At 41.2% G+C, this 17,128-nt stretch overlaps 1 protein-coding gene across 1 annotated transcript in view; it reads right to left on the bottom strand.

Moving 5' to 3' along the window:
• FNDC3B (fibronectin type III domain containing 3B) overlaps positions 1–17,128 on the bottom strand; it is a 203,536-nt gene that overhangs the window by 161,933 nt on the left and 24,475 nt on the right. Inside the window, exon 2 of the mRNA XM_068406683.1 lies at positions 1,707–1,845. Coding sequence (XP_068262784.1) covers positions 1,707–1,817 — 111 coding nt within the window. The 5' untranslated portion in view covers positions 1,818–1,845. The remainder of the gene's footprint in view (positions 1–1,706; positions 1,846–17,128) is intronic.

Below are 17,128 nucleotides of genomic sequence, written 5' to 3'. Positions count from 1 at the left end.
GCAAAGATCAAACAAAGCATTTATTCCAATTTCATTCCATTTTAGAACTGTACTTCTAAATAGAGAAGACATCAACTAAAGCTTCAGGAATAGGATGAAAATGATAAAGCATAAAGGCAGCTAAGCTTTGCAAAATGTGAGGCCAAAAAAAAGTCTCACAGAAAACTGTTATTCCAACTACAAGTACTTAAAGAGATAAGGTGATGAGGTCTACAAGCATCATCCAGCAAACATTTATGCAGAAAAGGAACCCAGCCCAGAACTGTTCCGCTCAGTCACATTTGTGTAGCACAGCAAGAGCAAGAAGTAATGCACTTCCAGTATGTCAGCAATTCTTTTTACTCTAAAACATTAGATGAGAAGCTAGTTTAAAGGCAACGGACACCAGCAATGCTGCTGAATCATCGCTGATGGGAAAATTCAAAGATTGGACTTCCATCTCAAAGGAAGGCTCAGAAGACTTCATTTATCCTTTCTGTAATAGAGAAGGACCCACTGGACAGTCTAACTGGATAAATCGTTTCCAGCAAGGAGGAAAAGGCATATTTAAGGAACAATTACCCTACCCAATATCAGTAAGATTGTTCCTTCACTTAAGCACATTAATATTGGACTTGGTAAACAAAGCCATTAAAAGACTTCTTTTCTATTTTTTCAAGTTGAAGCACACTGTGCAGAAACTACTTTAAAAACCAAAAATAATCACAGCAATGAAAACCTGTATCGTACTGAGAAGCCAGATAAGCAGACAGAAGTTTACAAGAAAAGCAGAAATTATTCTTCCTCTCGAGGATGGTGTAGCTCAAAACACAGCTTGGAGGGAGGAACAAATGATCAAGGGAATGAGAAGTAACAGAATGACATTTTATATTGATTCATGAAGGACAGCTTATTTCTACCTTGGTTAAAATACTTCGCTGAAATGTCTCAAATCAGGAAGGAACCAAATTGAGTAACATAGAAAAATTGCTAGGGCAGATGTTCTACAAAGAGAAACATTAACCCCAGATGACAGGTTTGGGAATCTACCAACTATCAGCTCAAAACCTCCAGGCTGTATCCTGACATGAAGGCATCGCTATGGTCTTGTAATCATTCTTCCTACTTCTGATCAAGCTCACTAGAGAATCTCTCCCAGAAAAATATGAAAGCAACTATAAACTTGCCTTCCTTCAAAAGCCCACTCAAAATTCACTTCTGCTCCTCTAAGGCTTATAATGAAGCACAGGGTAATACATAGGACTGCCAGGATCAGTGCCCTTAGGTAAGCAAAGAATAGCAGACATCACAGGACTCTTGTACTGAATTCTCCATTTCTTTCCTTCTTTCCTTTTTTTTACAATCTCAGCATTTTTTTTAAGTTCTTAAAATCATCATAGATACTAGCAAGATGTCTGCACAACAGCTAGCACAAGTAAACCAAGAGACTTTCTGCAAAGTCCTCAAACATGTAGCATTTATAACCATTATTTCAATCCCATTATTTTAACTTCAATGAACACACATACAAATAATCACATTAAATTTAACAGTACACTTAAAGCATTGTTTTTAATGTCGTTCCAGCGTAAGGGCAAATTTCTGCCTTCCACGAAATACTCTGCCCTCCCTAGTGCTAGGGAAAACCATCTTCCCCATCTTCAAAATCCCTTGGTGGCCCAGAAATAGCTTATTTAAACCAGCCATCTTCTGCCAAGCTCACTGACCTGCTGTGATCCATCGCCATTCACGATGTGAGGCATCATGGCTACCTCCCCGTTCAGCAACGGTGGCAGCTCCAGCGGAATTTGGTCGGTCATCATCATTGTGACGTACATTCATGGAGAATTTTCCTCAACGGGCTTCCTGCAAAAGAAGCATCAGTTAAAGACCCTGGAAAACCTACTTGTACTTTAGGTTACGAGCGTCTGCGTGGATTTTGCCATTAAGGTAGCAACCCAAGCAGGACACCTGCTTTTGTAAAGGGACACATACGGGAACTTGAGGCACGAAACAGAGGTTTTAACTGTTAGATCAAGACCATGGAAAGTCAAGCTTCCACGCAAGGCTTCTAAAAACCAGCTAGCCAGATTTCCACTCTGTCCCACGATTATAACTCCCAGCCCTCACGGCACCGCTGAAGTAGGCAAGTTCTGAGACATTCAGAGGGAGATTTGCTGTTTCTAAAAATCAGCATCCTGCTTGCTACCACAGCTCTTGGAACTACATCATCCACGGGGATAAGATGTTACACCAGTTTCACTCGATATCCACAGTTCAAAGCCAAACACCTTTATTTTCTTTCTAGGGCCCTGTAAACAGTGTGAACTGACACCTATAACACAAAGGGCAGGCACCCGACTTCCACTTAAATCATGATCCGAAGGAGAAAGTTTTCTGCTGGAGCAGGAAGGACAGCACATCCCCACACTCTGACCACCTTGTGCTATACAGAGGACAACAGAAGATCTCACTTGAGGATTTGTGAAGGATCACACATCACTTCCAGTACACACTCCCCCTTCACAGCTAACTGATGTGATATGTAAGTACGGCTAAAACCACCAGGAGATTGCTTTGTAAAAACAAGTCTTAATTCAGCACTAAGAGCACCATCATACTGTTTTATGGGGCAATAATCCAGTTGTTCAGTGAATAAGATGGATGACCTAATCACATAGCTTATCTAGACTTCTGCACAAGAACTCCTAAGCAAAGCAACCTTACAGGTCCAGCCCTCATCAGGCAGCCTCCTTGGCACCTCTCATGCCAGAGAATCCCAAAGTCCTCCTGAATAATTTAATATACATCACAAATTCCAGTTAGGAAAAAAAAAAAAATATGCTGTGACTTAGGTGGCTGATAACATCCAGGTAATCAGCTGGCACAAGCCCACCAGAGTACAGAGAGAGGAACTTTTGGCAAAGAGCAACAGGGAAATCCCCCCTCATGAGGAAAGGGTTCTGGGATCTAGTATTTACATGGAGCGCTTGACTACAGAGCCATGAACTGGGAGTTTAATTCATCTGCTCCAGAGGGTACGAAGGGCTGAGCCACCCTCACCAGGGCTGGAGCATGCAGTTCCTCGGATGCTGCATACCTAACACCCCCATACCTGCTCTGTCCCCAGGTGCTGCTAGGCTTTGGGTTTTTTTTTTTAATTTTTTTTAAATTTTTTTTTTTTTTTAGTTTAACAACTAAACCAATAGTTTAGCTGAAATACGCTCTCTTTATTTTTGTCGACCTCTTCCAGAGCTCTTCACAATCCCATCACCTGCAGAGCGACTTGATGATCAGAAACATCAGCCTGACCAGGAGCTGGTACTCCAGCTCCTGAAGAGGACCACTTGTGTGATTTAAAAGGGATGGCGGTGCCCACACGGACTGAATCACATCTGTCCTTTCATCCTTATCACACAGGCCCCCTTCACATCTAAGTAGTACCAGAAGACTAAAAGTGCATTTGTTTTTCAGAAGACATGCAAATTTAGCCCTGTCACCTCCAGCCATACACCTCAAGACCAGCATTTTAATTTAACCGAGTACCAAATTTAGCACAGCTCTCATAGCTCTTTCCGATGTTCTTATCCGTGTGAAAACACCACTTTTCTAATCATCACTTCACTGAGATATAAATGGTGGTCATCTATTTTCATCCGCCTTTAAATGAAATCCCTCCTTTTATTTGAGACTCAATTATAGGACAGAAGTTCTCAGAAAGCCTGAGACACAGTTGACAAGAGGACGGTACATCCACCGCCAGGTTTCAAGTCCCATCTCCTGCCTGCATCAACTGCTTTGTCCCAGAGTCTGGCAGTGGTTTAGTCCTACTGCCACCACTACCCTGAATAATCTGCCCTGCAGCACGTACACCCATGGAGTAAGGGATAAGGACACTGGCTAAGCACTCCTGTAGCCCATAGGATCAAGCAAGGGTCTACTGGCGACCAAAGCCCCCCTGGCTTAGTCATTCCAGGCTCTGACCCAACCGTTACATGGGCCACAGAAATCTGACAGCCCAGCAGCTTTGGCTCAATGCATTTTCCCCCTGAGGTTTTGCAATATTTGGAGCTTCTTCCTAAACCTTTTGTTTCTCATTACTTTACAGACTCAGGTTTTAATTTTGAGAAAGATCCAAGTCCACGACCAATAGTCATTGGTGTTGGGGTTTAGGGGTGGAGGGGAAGGAGTGGGGCAGTGTGATTTGGGTTTTTGTTTGTTTAAAATGATGAGGAAGAAGAGAACATGTGAGTTTTTGAACCATTTCTGAAATCCTTGGGATTAAGAAAAGGACTGAAAAAGTCTAATACTGAACACCAGTGAGAACACTGGAGTTAGCAGCTTTCACAGACTGATTTAGTCAATAGTCAGTTGTACCCTGAACTGCATTGGTTACACATGTAGTTATGTATCCATAGTTTTTGTGTATGTATACATATATATTCATATATAAATAGAGATTATTTTTAAAGAATGCAATGTTTATAGGAACTATTTTAAACCCATATAAAAAAAAATACACTCCTCCTCCTCCAAATAAATGACATGTTCATCTAGTCTGAATCTGAAAGCCCCAGCTTGAACAGAGTTTAAGCGTCACGCCGATGCTATTTTCTTAAGGAAAAAAAGCCAGACTGTAGCTTGAAGCTACATATTTTCCTAGTAATATTTCCATTCCCGGCACAACAACCAATATGCTGACATTTATTTGCTACATGTCATTATTTAAAGTTTTACCACTGCATTCCTTTAGCTTTATTAATGGTTTGTCACTACAGCCATGTCTACACTTGCCTCACTTTAAAGGGAAAAAAAAAAAAAAAAAAAAGAAAAAGAAATTTAAAGTGCTTCCTTTATTTCTCAGGTCTGGTACAACCCCCCCAGAGGTAACGCCAGCAACAGTACTGGCTACAAAGCACAGCTGGCCACAGGCATTTGTTATAGCAGTATTTCACATAGATGTATTCCATGCAGTTAGATGAGATGGGGTTAAAACACCTACTGTGAGACTGGCAGACTTCACACCAAAGCCAAAGCCTTTGGAAACGGGCTTCACACACTTGTTTAGCTTATTTGCTCATCCACTCTACTTAGAACAGATTTATTCACCATGCATTCACACCCCTCCTAAAACCTAGTGTTCCCCCTACCTCAGGGGATGCTCATGGAAGCAAACTTGATTAATACAAAGAAGGTGCGGCCTGAACACAAGCGCTTTCTTTTTCCTGTAAATTCAGAACATCAATGGAAGAAAACACCAGACAAGGGCTCAAAGAGCCAGGTCACATTTCAGGATATGAGAACTCTTCCTTAGCTAAAATATGACCTGCCAAGTACTAACCCACAGCTTTTTTTTCAGGTACTAACTCAAATTTGGGGTTTTGTCTAGAAAGCTGACTATATTTAAATTTTAAAAAAGATATTTCCTGTGCGTCTACATTCCCTAGGTTTGGCTGGGACAGACCACAGCGACGCTAACGTGGAGCGAGAGGCTTCATCTCCCTGTCTAGCTACCTCCAGGAATATGCGAAAAATCACAGCTTCCCATCTTGCTGTAGAGCAACGAATAAGAATAACGAAGTTCGATGTTTCTCTCCTCAAACCAAACTTCCAAACCTTTTGATGTGTGCAAGTTACTGTTACAAACCTGATTTTCAATTCCGTACTGCAGTCATCTACTGATCACCAAGATGACTCCGTTTCCTTAAATTAATTCAATATGTGTATTAGTAATACATAGATTAGTTGCACATGGCACTAGAGAGAAAATTAAAACACACAGAAGAACAAAGTGTAACTATCTAAAAACCATTGTCCACATACGGTGAATTAATATGACCCAACAGGTTACGTCAGTTCTCCTGAAATTCCAAAAGCAGTGTGAACCACATCAAGATACCAGAGCCCTACTCTTCCTAGAAGGTTTTACCCATGCTGCTAATGGGGGTATAAGCCAAGAACATTTTTCTTTTTGTGTTTTTTTTTCCACCTTCTGCCTTTCACAAAGCTGAAGAACCTCTTCCAGCTACGGCAGACAAATTCAGAGAACCTGGCAAAAGCAAGAGGAGTTCTGAATATTCAGTCCTGTGACCGCTCTCCGCAAAGGCTGAATTTTTATTTCCCCTGCAGCAGACCATTAAAAACTACTGAACAAAATGTTCTGCTTTTTTTATCAGAATCATCTGGAATTACAAAAGTTGTAGTACAAACACGACAGACAGCTTTCCAATACCTAGGAGAGCTACATATCCCGGTTTATTTAATATACAACAAAAATCCAGTACTAAACACATTTGCACTCACACAGCGCTTACTTAGGGTTACTCCATCTGATCAGAAAAGAACATACTGCACGAAGAGTAAGAAGCTACACCACCTTCAATCCTAGTGTCGCTACAGAAAAGATCTGAAAAACATATGGTATGAAACTTGAAAAGGAAGGATTTTGTCTTTCCAGCCTAAAAAAAGCCCCTTACAATTTCAACGTGAAGTTCATACATAGACATGCATGCACACACACACACAAGTCCTAACAGTGCAGGCAGCAGCAATTAATAAACAAGTAAACCAAAACCCTCAGATTTTCTACAAGATTTGCCCTCATGCATGACAAGCAATTTGTCCACGGCCCAGCTACCTCCCAAACCAGCTGTGACCACAGAAAGCCAGATGCACACTAGTGCTCAACCTTCCCTTCTTAAATTTAGGATAAATGTCTAATTGTCATCATCAGTAACCATACGCTATCCTGCCTTTATAACAAACCCCAGAAATTACATGGTATTGGCATGTACTGTACTCACGTGTCCAGTCCCACCTGAAGAAAATTAACGCAAAGCATTCCTTGTAAAGACCACTCAGACATTGAGGGTGGCTTCAAAGATGACAGAATCCATTATCCAACAAAAAGTAGTTTTCTTGAAATAGAAATTTTCTCCACTAATTTTTCAAAATTGTAAAACACACCCCACTGAGGCTGGGGAGGGAAGGAGAGGCTTGTGTCAGAACCATATAGTTTAATTTTTTTTAAAAATATGGGTTTACATAGTCTAATATGAGCTCCTTTCTACCGTTACTTTTTATATATATGTATGTATGTACTATATGAGTCCCTCTTCTACCATTCTGCATGTAACAGGTGATCTCTTGCACAGCGGTTGATGCACTGATCAGAGAAGTAATCCAACCCATCAGGAACTTCCTCGGTAGTTTACAGAGATGGGAAAAGGTAGTTCAGGTGAGATGCCAAAACTCAGTGTCTCTTGAAAATACAACTGATTTAACAGCCAGCAGTCACTTAGAAGGTGACTATTTCTCCCTACCAGCCATTTTCCCTCGCCTGTCCTGGGGCGAACCAGGTTCTGCAACGAGGATATTTAGAAACTGGCAGTTCTCTGACCACAGAAGGAAAGTACGTGTGATATCTGATCTGCATCCTCCAAACCACATCCTCATAGCACAACCCACCCAAGTCCTCTACAGTCATCCACACGGTTAGTTTGAACGCAGACGGGTTCCCCCATCCTCTGCGCTACAGTGACCCTCAAACACTTGTGTTGTTATAACCGGGGCCAGAGGAAGTAGGAGCTGCTTAAAATGGTTTTGCCATGGTTAAAAACTATGTATGGAATTATGGGTTCATGTCAGAGGGAGTCCCACTTAGCACCACCAAGAAGTCAAACACGGCTGTAGAAACACAGGCCCCGAGAACAGGGAAGACTCAAATATTTCTAGAAGAAATCTCACTTTTGGAAAGAAATACAGTGAAATGCAGTAAGAAAACTCTTTTGCTTTTGCAGCAGCCGTTACCTGCAGCACACGTTATTCTTCTTACATAAAAAGAAATATTCTTGGAACCATTTGCTATTTTCCAAGAGTTTGTATGTAGAATTGAAGAACCATATCAAAGTCTGGTATGTCAAATCATGCCACTGCTGATCATTATGCAGTTGAAGAAATGGGTGCTTTTTCCAGAGATGTTTTGAACAAACTCAAAAATAGGAGAGAAAAAAAGCTAGGAAAAAATTGCTAGTATGTACAAACAGAATATGTATACACACCCCCATAGACTTATTTGTACACACACATACTCAGACACTAAGAATTTCAAATGAGTACACGACCCTCTAGGAAGGCTCCTAATGAGAAATGCTGCCGCTGCATGTTACTGCTGATGCCGGTGTTTGCCTGCAAGAGGTGAAAGAGCTTACACACAGCCCCGTGTTCCTATTGTATTTTATACAGCACACGTTGAAATTTAAGATTAATTAAAACATACATAACGCAATTATATTTTCACCGAAAAGCAGAGCAGCAAATATAGCCGCTTTCAAGAGACTCTTGCCATGGCTTGCCACTTGAATTCAAAAAGGAGTGGTAATAATTGTTCACGTAGCAAAGCCTCTTGAGACATGAGCAGTACCTGGAGGTATGCGCACAGATGGCTGGTCAAGGCACAAACAGTCTGGAATTTGTCTTGTCTGATGCGCGTTCATTAGTTCAGTTAAATCACATCCATCTGAAGAGCGACTGAAACCTGAAAGCATTCCTTCTCTGTTTAATTGCAAACACGGTAGATTAATTTGAAAGCATCCAAACAGACAGGCTGCTTTGTAACGATTTTGAAGAAATACATGCTATTTTAAAAATCAAAAGAAAACAGATCAGAGGGAATGCATACCTACAAAGCTCACTGGCATTTTATGAAGAGGTAGTAAAACGCCTGCTGCTTGTCCTCTCTGTCATTTCACTGACAACAAGGCCACCAGTAGCTGGATCTTATCTCCAGCAAGCTGAAAACCATAAACATCCTCTCAAAACTTAACACTGTAATTAATCCAGGGGTTTATTCCCCTCCGGTTTACTTTTATTTTAAATAACAACACATTTCAACGTCCATGGTACATTCCATCTCTAAAGATGGATTTATCAGCGGTAATCAATTCTATAAGGGAATCAAGGAAAGTTAACGGTGTTTTTCCTCACGCTGGTACAACATTATAAAGGCAGCTATCCAAAGGACAATGATATGATGATTTTCAGTAGTTTGCATTTGTTTATATCTAAATTTGACCTCATGTTCTCAAGACTTGAAATTCCATTTTAAAAAATGAACAACAATTCTGCAATGCAACCAGCTGCATATCCCTCATAGGAAATGTCTGTAACTTGGGAACAGACAAACTATTAAAAAATGGTCCCTAGCTCAACCTTGGGCTGAAATGGAATAACTAAATAACTTCAAACATGTACCAGAAGCAAGTGTCAAGAACAGGGAGATTAGGTCAAACAGCATCATTCAGGAGTGTCTTATTTCTCACGGCAAGTACAACTAACCAGCATATAACAGCTCTGATGAAATACCAGAAAAAAGCAAGCTGGTGCATAAAGGAGTCTTCTAGCAAAGGAAGACTTCACGCCACTAGTTGGGTTTTCCCCCCTGGTTTTCCAGAAGGGAATCTTGTGAAAACTTGAGTAGGAAAAGCCAGCCCATCCTCCTCCCACTGCCACACATGCCCCGACAGCAGTCGTAGTCAGGTGAAAACGTGATGGTGTGAGATTTAAGGGAACAAAATACTCCAGAAGTGAAACAGATCTCCAAAAATTTTATTAAGCTTGCGTTAGCTACGGCTGAGCAGAAAGCCACAGGTAGAGGAGCTAATCCAATGGCTCCCCAGTGTTCTCACTTCTGCAAGCAATATTACGGCAAATTCATCTGCTGCTCAAAATCAATTCCAAAACACGCAGACGCACCACGGTTACAGCCTGCACCACCGGCGCAAGAGCCATCTACAGAGAGAAAACCTGCACACAACTCACTCTCACCATTTGGGGTTTTCTGAGCTTTTTCTTCAATCTAAAACTTAAGTTACTCATTTTTGCTATTTATATTCCTCTCCTCCTTCCGTGTCTTCACACGTTTCTTTCCTTGCCTTCCTCTGTATTAATCACAACAGATAATGGGGACTCACAAGGTATATAGTTGCAAAAATAGGGAAGTTTTCAGGCACACAATTCTCACAGTATTTCATAGCACTTCTTCCAAGCAGCAATAGGCTGAGGTTAACTGTCTTGCACAATGGTGGCCAATTATTTTTTTCCACGATTTTTTGTAGTGTTGCTTCTTTGCATTTTTAATTTTATTTTTTTTTTACATTTAAAAAATATCTAATTATAAAATTTGCCCTGGCACAATTACTTTAAATAGCAACTACTTTAAACTTTTTTTTTTAAAGAGGGAAATTAATTTGTGCCATTCCAAAAATACAAGCAGTAATCAACATTTCGAACTAATTTGTTCCTGCTTGTCCACCCTCGCAGAAACATTTGAGTAAGAGAGTTGTGGGCACTGGTCAGTCGACAGCTGTACAATACACCACCAACTGCCCTCAGCATCTCTGTGCTTTTCTAGAAGACCACAAGCCACATCAAACAGGACGGGCACGAAGCGGGACCTTTCTGTTTCACTGACACCCTCCTCTCCACCGGTCAGCAGAAGACAGAGCTCTCCAGCTGTGGTCCCCTCATGTGCTGGGCAAGGAGCGGAGCATGACAGCACCCCAACAGCTCTCCATCCCCATCACAAACTGGTCCCCTAATGGCAAAGCACTGTGCTGTGCAACAGAGACAACATTGCAGGTTTCCTAATTAAATGATAATCCTTTTCACGTTCTCTATATTGCCTCTGACAAAAGCAATTTGTAAATGAAATTCACATCACAAGAGATATTCAGCAAGCTGACACTGTTTCAAGCAAATACCAAGCTATTCCAGCTACTTGCTTGAGGAGGAACCAACCCCTTCAATCCAGACCTACACCTGTCTACAGTTTGGGTCCTGATCCTGCAGACATTTGCAATAGGGTACATCTTTATGCACTCTTAATAGTTTTATTATTAGGATAGTCAAGTACTGAACTCCCCAGGATCAGGGCTGTGGCCCAATGCACATGCGCAGGGACACACACGAAACCTCTACACGAAAAGAAGTTCTTGCACAAAGGTGCAAGTCAGATAAGGTGTACGCTTCATCTGTTTGCTTTCTTCCTCCATTTGATGCCAAAGTATTAATCGCAGTTAGAGGCTGATAAGCACAGCATTTGGCGATAAACACCCTCCCCTTCAACTCTGCGCTCTCAAATAATAATCTCTCTGCAATAATATCACAAAGACCTTGGTTATCTCTTCTGGAGTTCCTGTGCAGTGGAGAATCTACTGAACGCGATGGGATGGGTTGTTTGGGGTTTTTTTTTAACCACTAATTAAACTATGAAGGAAAAAAAAAAGATATCTATCATATCAATCTGCAGCGCTTGAAAAGCACGCATACCAAATTCCATTTACAATCAGGTTTCAGCACACCTTTGTGCAAGGCAAACTTTTTTTGTTGTCGCCATTCACCGCTAACCTGACTCCGGGCTGACGCTGCGCTGACAAAGTGGCTCATTGTGTTATTGTGGGAAACGGCTTTGGAGAGGTCTCCCATTCAGCCCTGGGACTGAAGAGCTGGCATTCACACGGAGCGGCTGCTGCAAGGGAGCACCTCTGGATGGCTGCCGGAGAAGTTTCTCATGGAGAGGGAAAGTTGAACCCATTATTATCATCATGTTCACAGGATCTAAGTGTCTAAACTGCCTGATTATCAAAAAATCCAACCCAAAACCCACCACCCAAAACCCATCACTCTAGAACTTTTCAACATCAGAAGAAAAAGTTAAAGTTTTGTTTCACCATCCCTCACTTTCACAGAACATAAAGTACAATTTGCAGGAGTTTTCTTACTTTTCTGAACTGCTTCATGAAAATGAAGATAGTATGCTACCTAAGAAAGTTCCTCTTAGTTTGAGATGGACTGGAATTTATATTTAAAAAAAAAAACAAAAAAACACAACACAAAACAAAACCAGCACCAACCCAAAACCCATAAACAAAAAAAACCCCACACAAAATCATCAAGTCATTGTTCCATTTTCAATGGAGCAATTTTGGTATCCAGTCCCTTACAGGAAACAAGCCTCTCCTACTCCAGGTATCTGATGTTTCTCTCCGATGATGATAAAGCACAAAGGAATCAAAACCACCGAAATCTTTAAATGCAGAGTACTAGAGGATTTTGTCTTCTTTAAGGTGGGAAGACATAGGGTCTCTATTTAACTAGACAGATCATGCTGAATATGCCAACTGATGCAGCTATAAAGCTCAAGTTACTTATTAAATGGTTTAAAAGGGAAAACCTTTGGGTTTTGTTACTTGTCTGAAATGGGGCACAGTTTGTAACCCAGACTGCAGGAGAAATTAAGTTCTGTTGATACAGCAGGAGACAGTCCAATGGGGTTACCAGCACTCAGGTTGTCTGTATCCAGTTTAATTCTGAATCCTCACCCTTCTACATTATAATTCCCACTCTGTCTATTCATTCAGGCAATGGAAGGCTGACGGTTGTTCTCAAAAAAAATAAATTGGTATTGTTCTTTGATAATAAGCAACATAGTGAAATACTGGACAACTTGTATTACCAATTGGGAAACCAACATCACTTAAAAAAAAAATTATGCCAAACCCAGCAGTGTTGGTTGAAAGGCAGCCACATGGCACGGTGCTAGGGAAACACATGCTCTCCCCTCCGCCTGCCCTGGGTGCAGCCACAAGGTAACAGCCCCAGCCCTGCAACTGTTAGTTACAGGAGTTACTCATTAATAAGTCTTTGTTAATTAAAATTTCCTAATATTTCACCTATTGACTTCGGTACTGCAGCTTTCAGTGTTAGCACAACGTGAAGAGGTAATAGCAGTACTGAAAGGTTATTAACACACCTTAGACTAATTATTTTTCACATAATGAACAATTTCTGAAGATTGATGAGAATTCTTCTAAATCCTAGAACAAGCAGCACACACCTCCCAGTTCACAGCACATTGCTAGCCAGGCTCCCCTGGGAACAACCCCTGAAAGAGCGAATCTAAAGGCAATCCATCATCTCTGGTTCTTGGGGGTTTTCAATGACAAAATATCATCCAAAATATCCTACCCTACTGCTTTTCGCTCCAAAACAGGAGAAAACATTACAGTAGCTTGCTGTTACTGTGAGTTTAGGCTGAATGGTACGAAAACAGAGAAAAAAAGAGGAGGAAATGAAGCAAGAAAACAATGTGTTCCTATGATAGGTCTGCAGATGGATACCCACAGTTTCTTGTTTCCTAAAACTTGGAAGGACATAGCTGTGATCATCCAATCCTACACACACCCCATTTAGGATAAAGCAGTTAGCATTAACCTGCAGGCTCCCGTTAAAAATGAATCTTGAGAAAAGGCAGCTTAGGTGCTTTATGGGACACAGCTGGACACCCCTGCCTGCAGAGCAATGGGGGCAACACCGCTGCGTGCTGGAGACCAGCCCTCATGCACTAGGAAGCTCATACAACTCTGGAGAAAGCAGAATTTTAAAGAAAAAAAATAATTAAGGGGCTTCAAAGAAAGCAACAGAAAGAACCAGAAGCTGAGCTAGGTGAAGGAAAGTAAATTCCTCCACAAACTGCAATAATTTTTTAATGCAAACTTATCATTTAATCAAAAAGGAGACAGTCATACTTCTTTGTGTTTCCCTATTGATACAACCACACACAGCTCCAATGAAGTCTATTAAATGCCAAACTAAAGTTAGCTTTCCGCATCCTTTAAATGACACAATTCTAGTCAAGCAAAAAACTTAAGTGGACAAGCAGCGGAAAGCAAACCAACTTTCAAGCTTCACGCAACATACCCACTCCAATTTCATTTTCCCTTGTTACGCTTGGGAGAAATTTATTTCCATAGCTGCATACCAAATTTCAGAGGTGCAAGAGTCAATACTCAAACACATTTAAGAAATCCACAGAAAGAGGTTGTACTCCATAGAGGTGAACCATGAGAAGGTTGGTTGTCATCTTCTTAGTGAAGATGAGTGGAGTTTTAGTCAAGAGAACAAAAGTCCCTGAGTCAGTAAGGCAAATGCATTTTTATTTCTGCTCTGTAAGTGAGATTCCCGAGTACGTCCCTCCCTCTCCCTGGCTCCGTAGGAGCATCCCCAGCCCCATGGACACAACACACTGTTCCAGCGGAACAGTGGGGAACCGTAAACTTCCTGGCCCGGCTGTTGTGGAAAGCCCGCTGCTGTCAAACCCCACGCTGAGAGCCCTTCCAGCCCGAAACGCGACCAGAAGTTATTTAGTCTGTGTTTGTCCCGGGAGGTTTCACACCACCTCTGCCGACACGTGTGGCCGTGAGGAGCAGGGATGCGTCTTGCAGGGGCTGAGCGCAGGCGCGTGGAAGCAATCGCCCCTCTTCCCCATCCAGCCCCAGAGCCGTGCCACTGGAAGTCCGCACCACAGACCCCATCCAAAATACCTCTTTTCTTTCTCCACTCCATCAATTTTCAGAAGATAAACTTCATTCGTTTCCCAGGTTGGCATAAACAACCTTGCTTGCTACTTATAAACATTGGGCAGATCCATTGTACCAGCCTCAGAGTAACTAGCTAGAAGTATGTAAAAATAAAAATCAATAAAAAGCAGAGTTTATCTTTGGGTCCTTTTAAAGAAAAACCATTTTGATTTTTATGATGGCTCATACCTATCCACCCAGTGATAAATCTCTAGCAACAGCTATTTGCAGCATTTCAGTTTTCTGGAAAGAAGCATTAAAAAAAACACATCCCAAAAACATTTCATTTGTAATTCTAGCTGGAATTCAAAAATTAAAGTATTTGGGAAAGGCAGAGAAAAAAAACTAGCTTTGCATCTTAAAAAGATGCAAACCTGAATCTTAAGAAATGGACTTTAACTCAGTTAGCATATCGGGGTGGAGAAAATTACTTAAAAAAATAAAAGAGGTTAGCAGTTTTGGAGGGTTGGGAAGAAGTTATAAATAATCCACAGTTCACCCACAGAATTCCAATAAACAGATCAGAACAAAACATGCGAGTCCTTCAAAAATCCCCCTCAGACTCTACTTGGAGGAGTCCAAACAAGAAAAAGACTGAATCTACAAGAAAGGCCAATTCTTAAAAGACTGTTTTCTACAGTATCTTGCATACATATAAACCACTTCACCACCACGTGACCCAACAAGATTTTATTCCACTGCTTTAACACCCAGGGGAGCGCTATGGAGGCACATTAGTTTGTCTGAATAAGCTGGAACAGCCAGGCGCTATCACCGAAAGTATGGCACAACCTCAGGTTTTTAGTATTTACATTCTGTCCTGGTTCAGTCACGTTTTGGCAGCACACAGCAGAGCAGAGCCCCTACAGACACCTACCTTAACAGCACGGTACACGGTTATTCAGTGACAAAAGCCTACCCAGTAACACCAGTTGTTCTTCCAGCACACAGATTCACAGGTCTCAGGGATTCAAGTGGGTTGTGTTTATCTGTTCCCTAGTTTCTAGTGCAAGGGTACATATTATGCCATCATTTGACATGCTAATATCTGGTTTAAAAAAATAAGTAAAACTAACTTATACTATTCTCTACTTACACCATAAGATACTCCTCCTGGGGCAGGGGAGGAAGACCACATGTCCATGCAACAATTGCAATAAAGACTCTCAACAGTAACGGACACAAGCAAAAAAAAGCGCTCCCACTCTCTCTCACGTGAACATATTCCTCCTCCCACGTCTCTCTAACTCCAGGATGGTACGGAAAGACAGTCTGGGTGTTCAGAGTTGGTTTAACCAGCTGATGAGCATGTAAGCAATGGAACGTGCTGCAGGGAAACCCCCCAACACCAAACAGCTGTTCAGCATCTCATCCTCCTCCTGATGCTCACGAAGGAAATTTCCTCATCCTTAATGAGTTCTGACTAATTTTTTCCATTGCCCCAGATGAAACTTCGACCATAGGATTTTTCTCTAATCTCACTCTGTGTTCCCAGGCATTGCTGCACCAATCCCCGTTATGAATAATCTAAATCACAGATTGCTGAGCGTACCTCCTCACCATCCCATAGGTGCCAGAGATACTTTACACTTCATAAAGCAACTGTTTAGAGCACAACATACATAAGTGAGTGCTACAGCTCTACACCAAGAGGTAATCATTGCTCATCAGTTTTAAATACTCAGAAATTAGTACTGTGAAATTCAGCACCATTACAAGTCACTTCACCCTCCATGTCTTCTCTGTTCAAGCAAGAGCAGAACAAGATGTATCATCATTTCTATCAGAAGCTCAACCTGCTACAACTTTTGTCTTTGAGTTTGTAGCTGAAGAGACATTGGATGCACTGGTTTTCCTCCTCATCCACATACATTAGTGGTGCAGAAATCTCAGAAGATGGCTTGGTCAGAAGTAATGAATGAGATACTCATTCTCACCTAAACTGAGCAGACTATAATATGCTTATTAATAAGAACATGCCGAGGCACATTAGTCTTGAAGGCTTTTTTCTGAACACTTCTTGAATTGATTAAGGTAATGAAAGTCACTGTGCTACTAGTAATTTCTTTCTTGTGACAAACACGAGTGGGTTGAGCCTCCTACCTGTTAAATATGGAGAAACTACTTATGCTAATAATAAACAAAGAGAAAGCGTTAGTAAAATCACTGACTGTATTCTGCTTATAGTGTGAATGCTGAAGCATCATTGCATCGTACGAGGATTAAGAATTCCTGAAGATTAACAGAAAACTATCAAAAATGCAGAAACGTGGTAGTATCGAACAGCAGAACTACTTAGCTGGTAAAACTAACAGAACTTTATATCAGCTAATAGACTGGAAACTCACTCTCAGAAGTCACCCTTCACTCTCTAGGAAGGATCACTATGGAAAAACATGATTTAGTGCAGTTTAACATTATATACCAGCTGTCAGATCTATAACTGATACTATAACAGGGATCTACATTTGTCATCAAGTTACTCAGCCGCTGGGAAACTGGTAATGTAGAACTAAAGCGAGTGAGCTCTCTATCCCAAATATAAATAGGTATGGCCAACAAAAGGATGAAGTCTTTATTTTAGTCTTTATGTTAAATTTAGTATAACATGTAGTCAAACACAAGGGAGAGGTCACAAAAAGAGTTTTTAAACCATATCCAAAAAACCCAATCAGTGTCGAGAAGATCTAAAGATGTAGAACAGGTACATAAGATTCACCGCTGGATCCAAA

This window comes from Nyctibius grandis, chromosome 8 (assembly GCF_013368605.1).
Source record: "Nyctibius grandis isolate bNycGra1 chromosome 8, bNycGra1.pri, whole genome shotgun sequence".
Taxonomy (NCBI): Eukaryota; Metazoa; Chordata; class Aves; order Nyctibiiformes; family Nyctibiidae; genus Nyctibius; species Nyctibius grandis.
The sequence above is the reverse complement of the archived record's forward strand: the minus strand, read 5'-3'. Positions and strand labels throughout refer to the sequence as shown.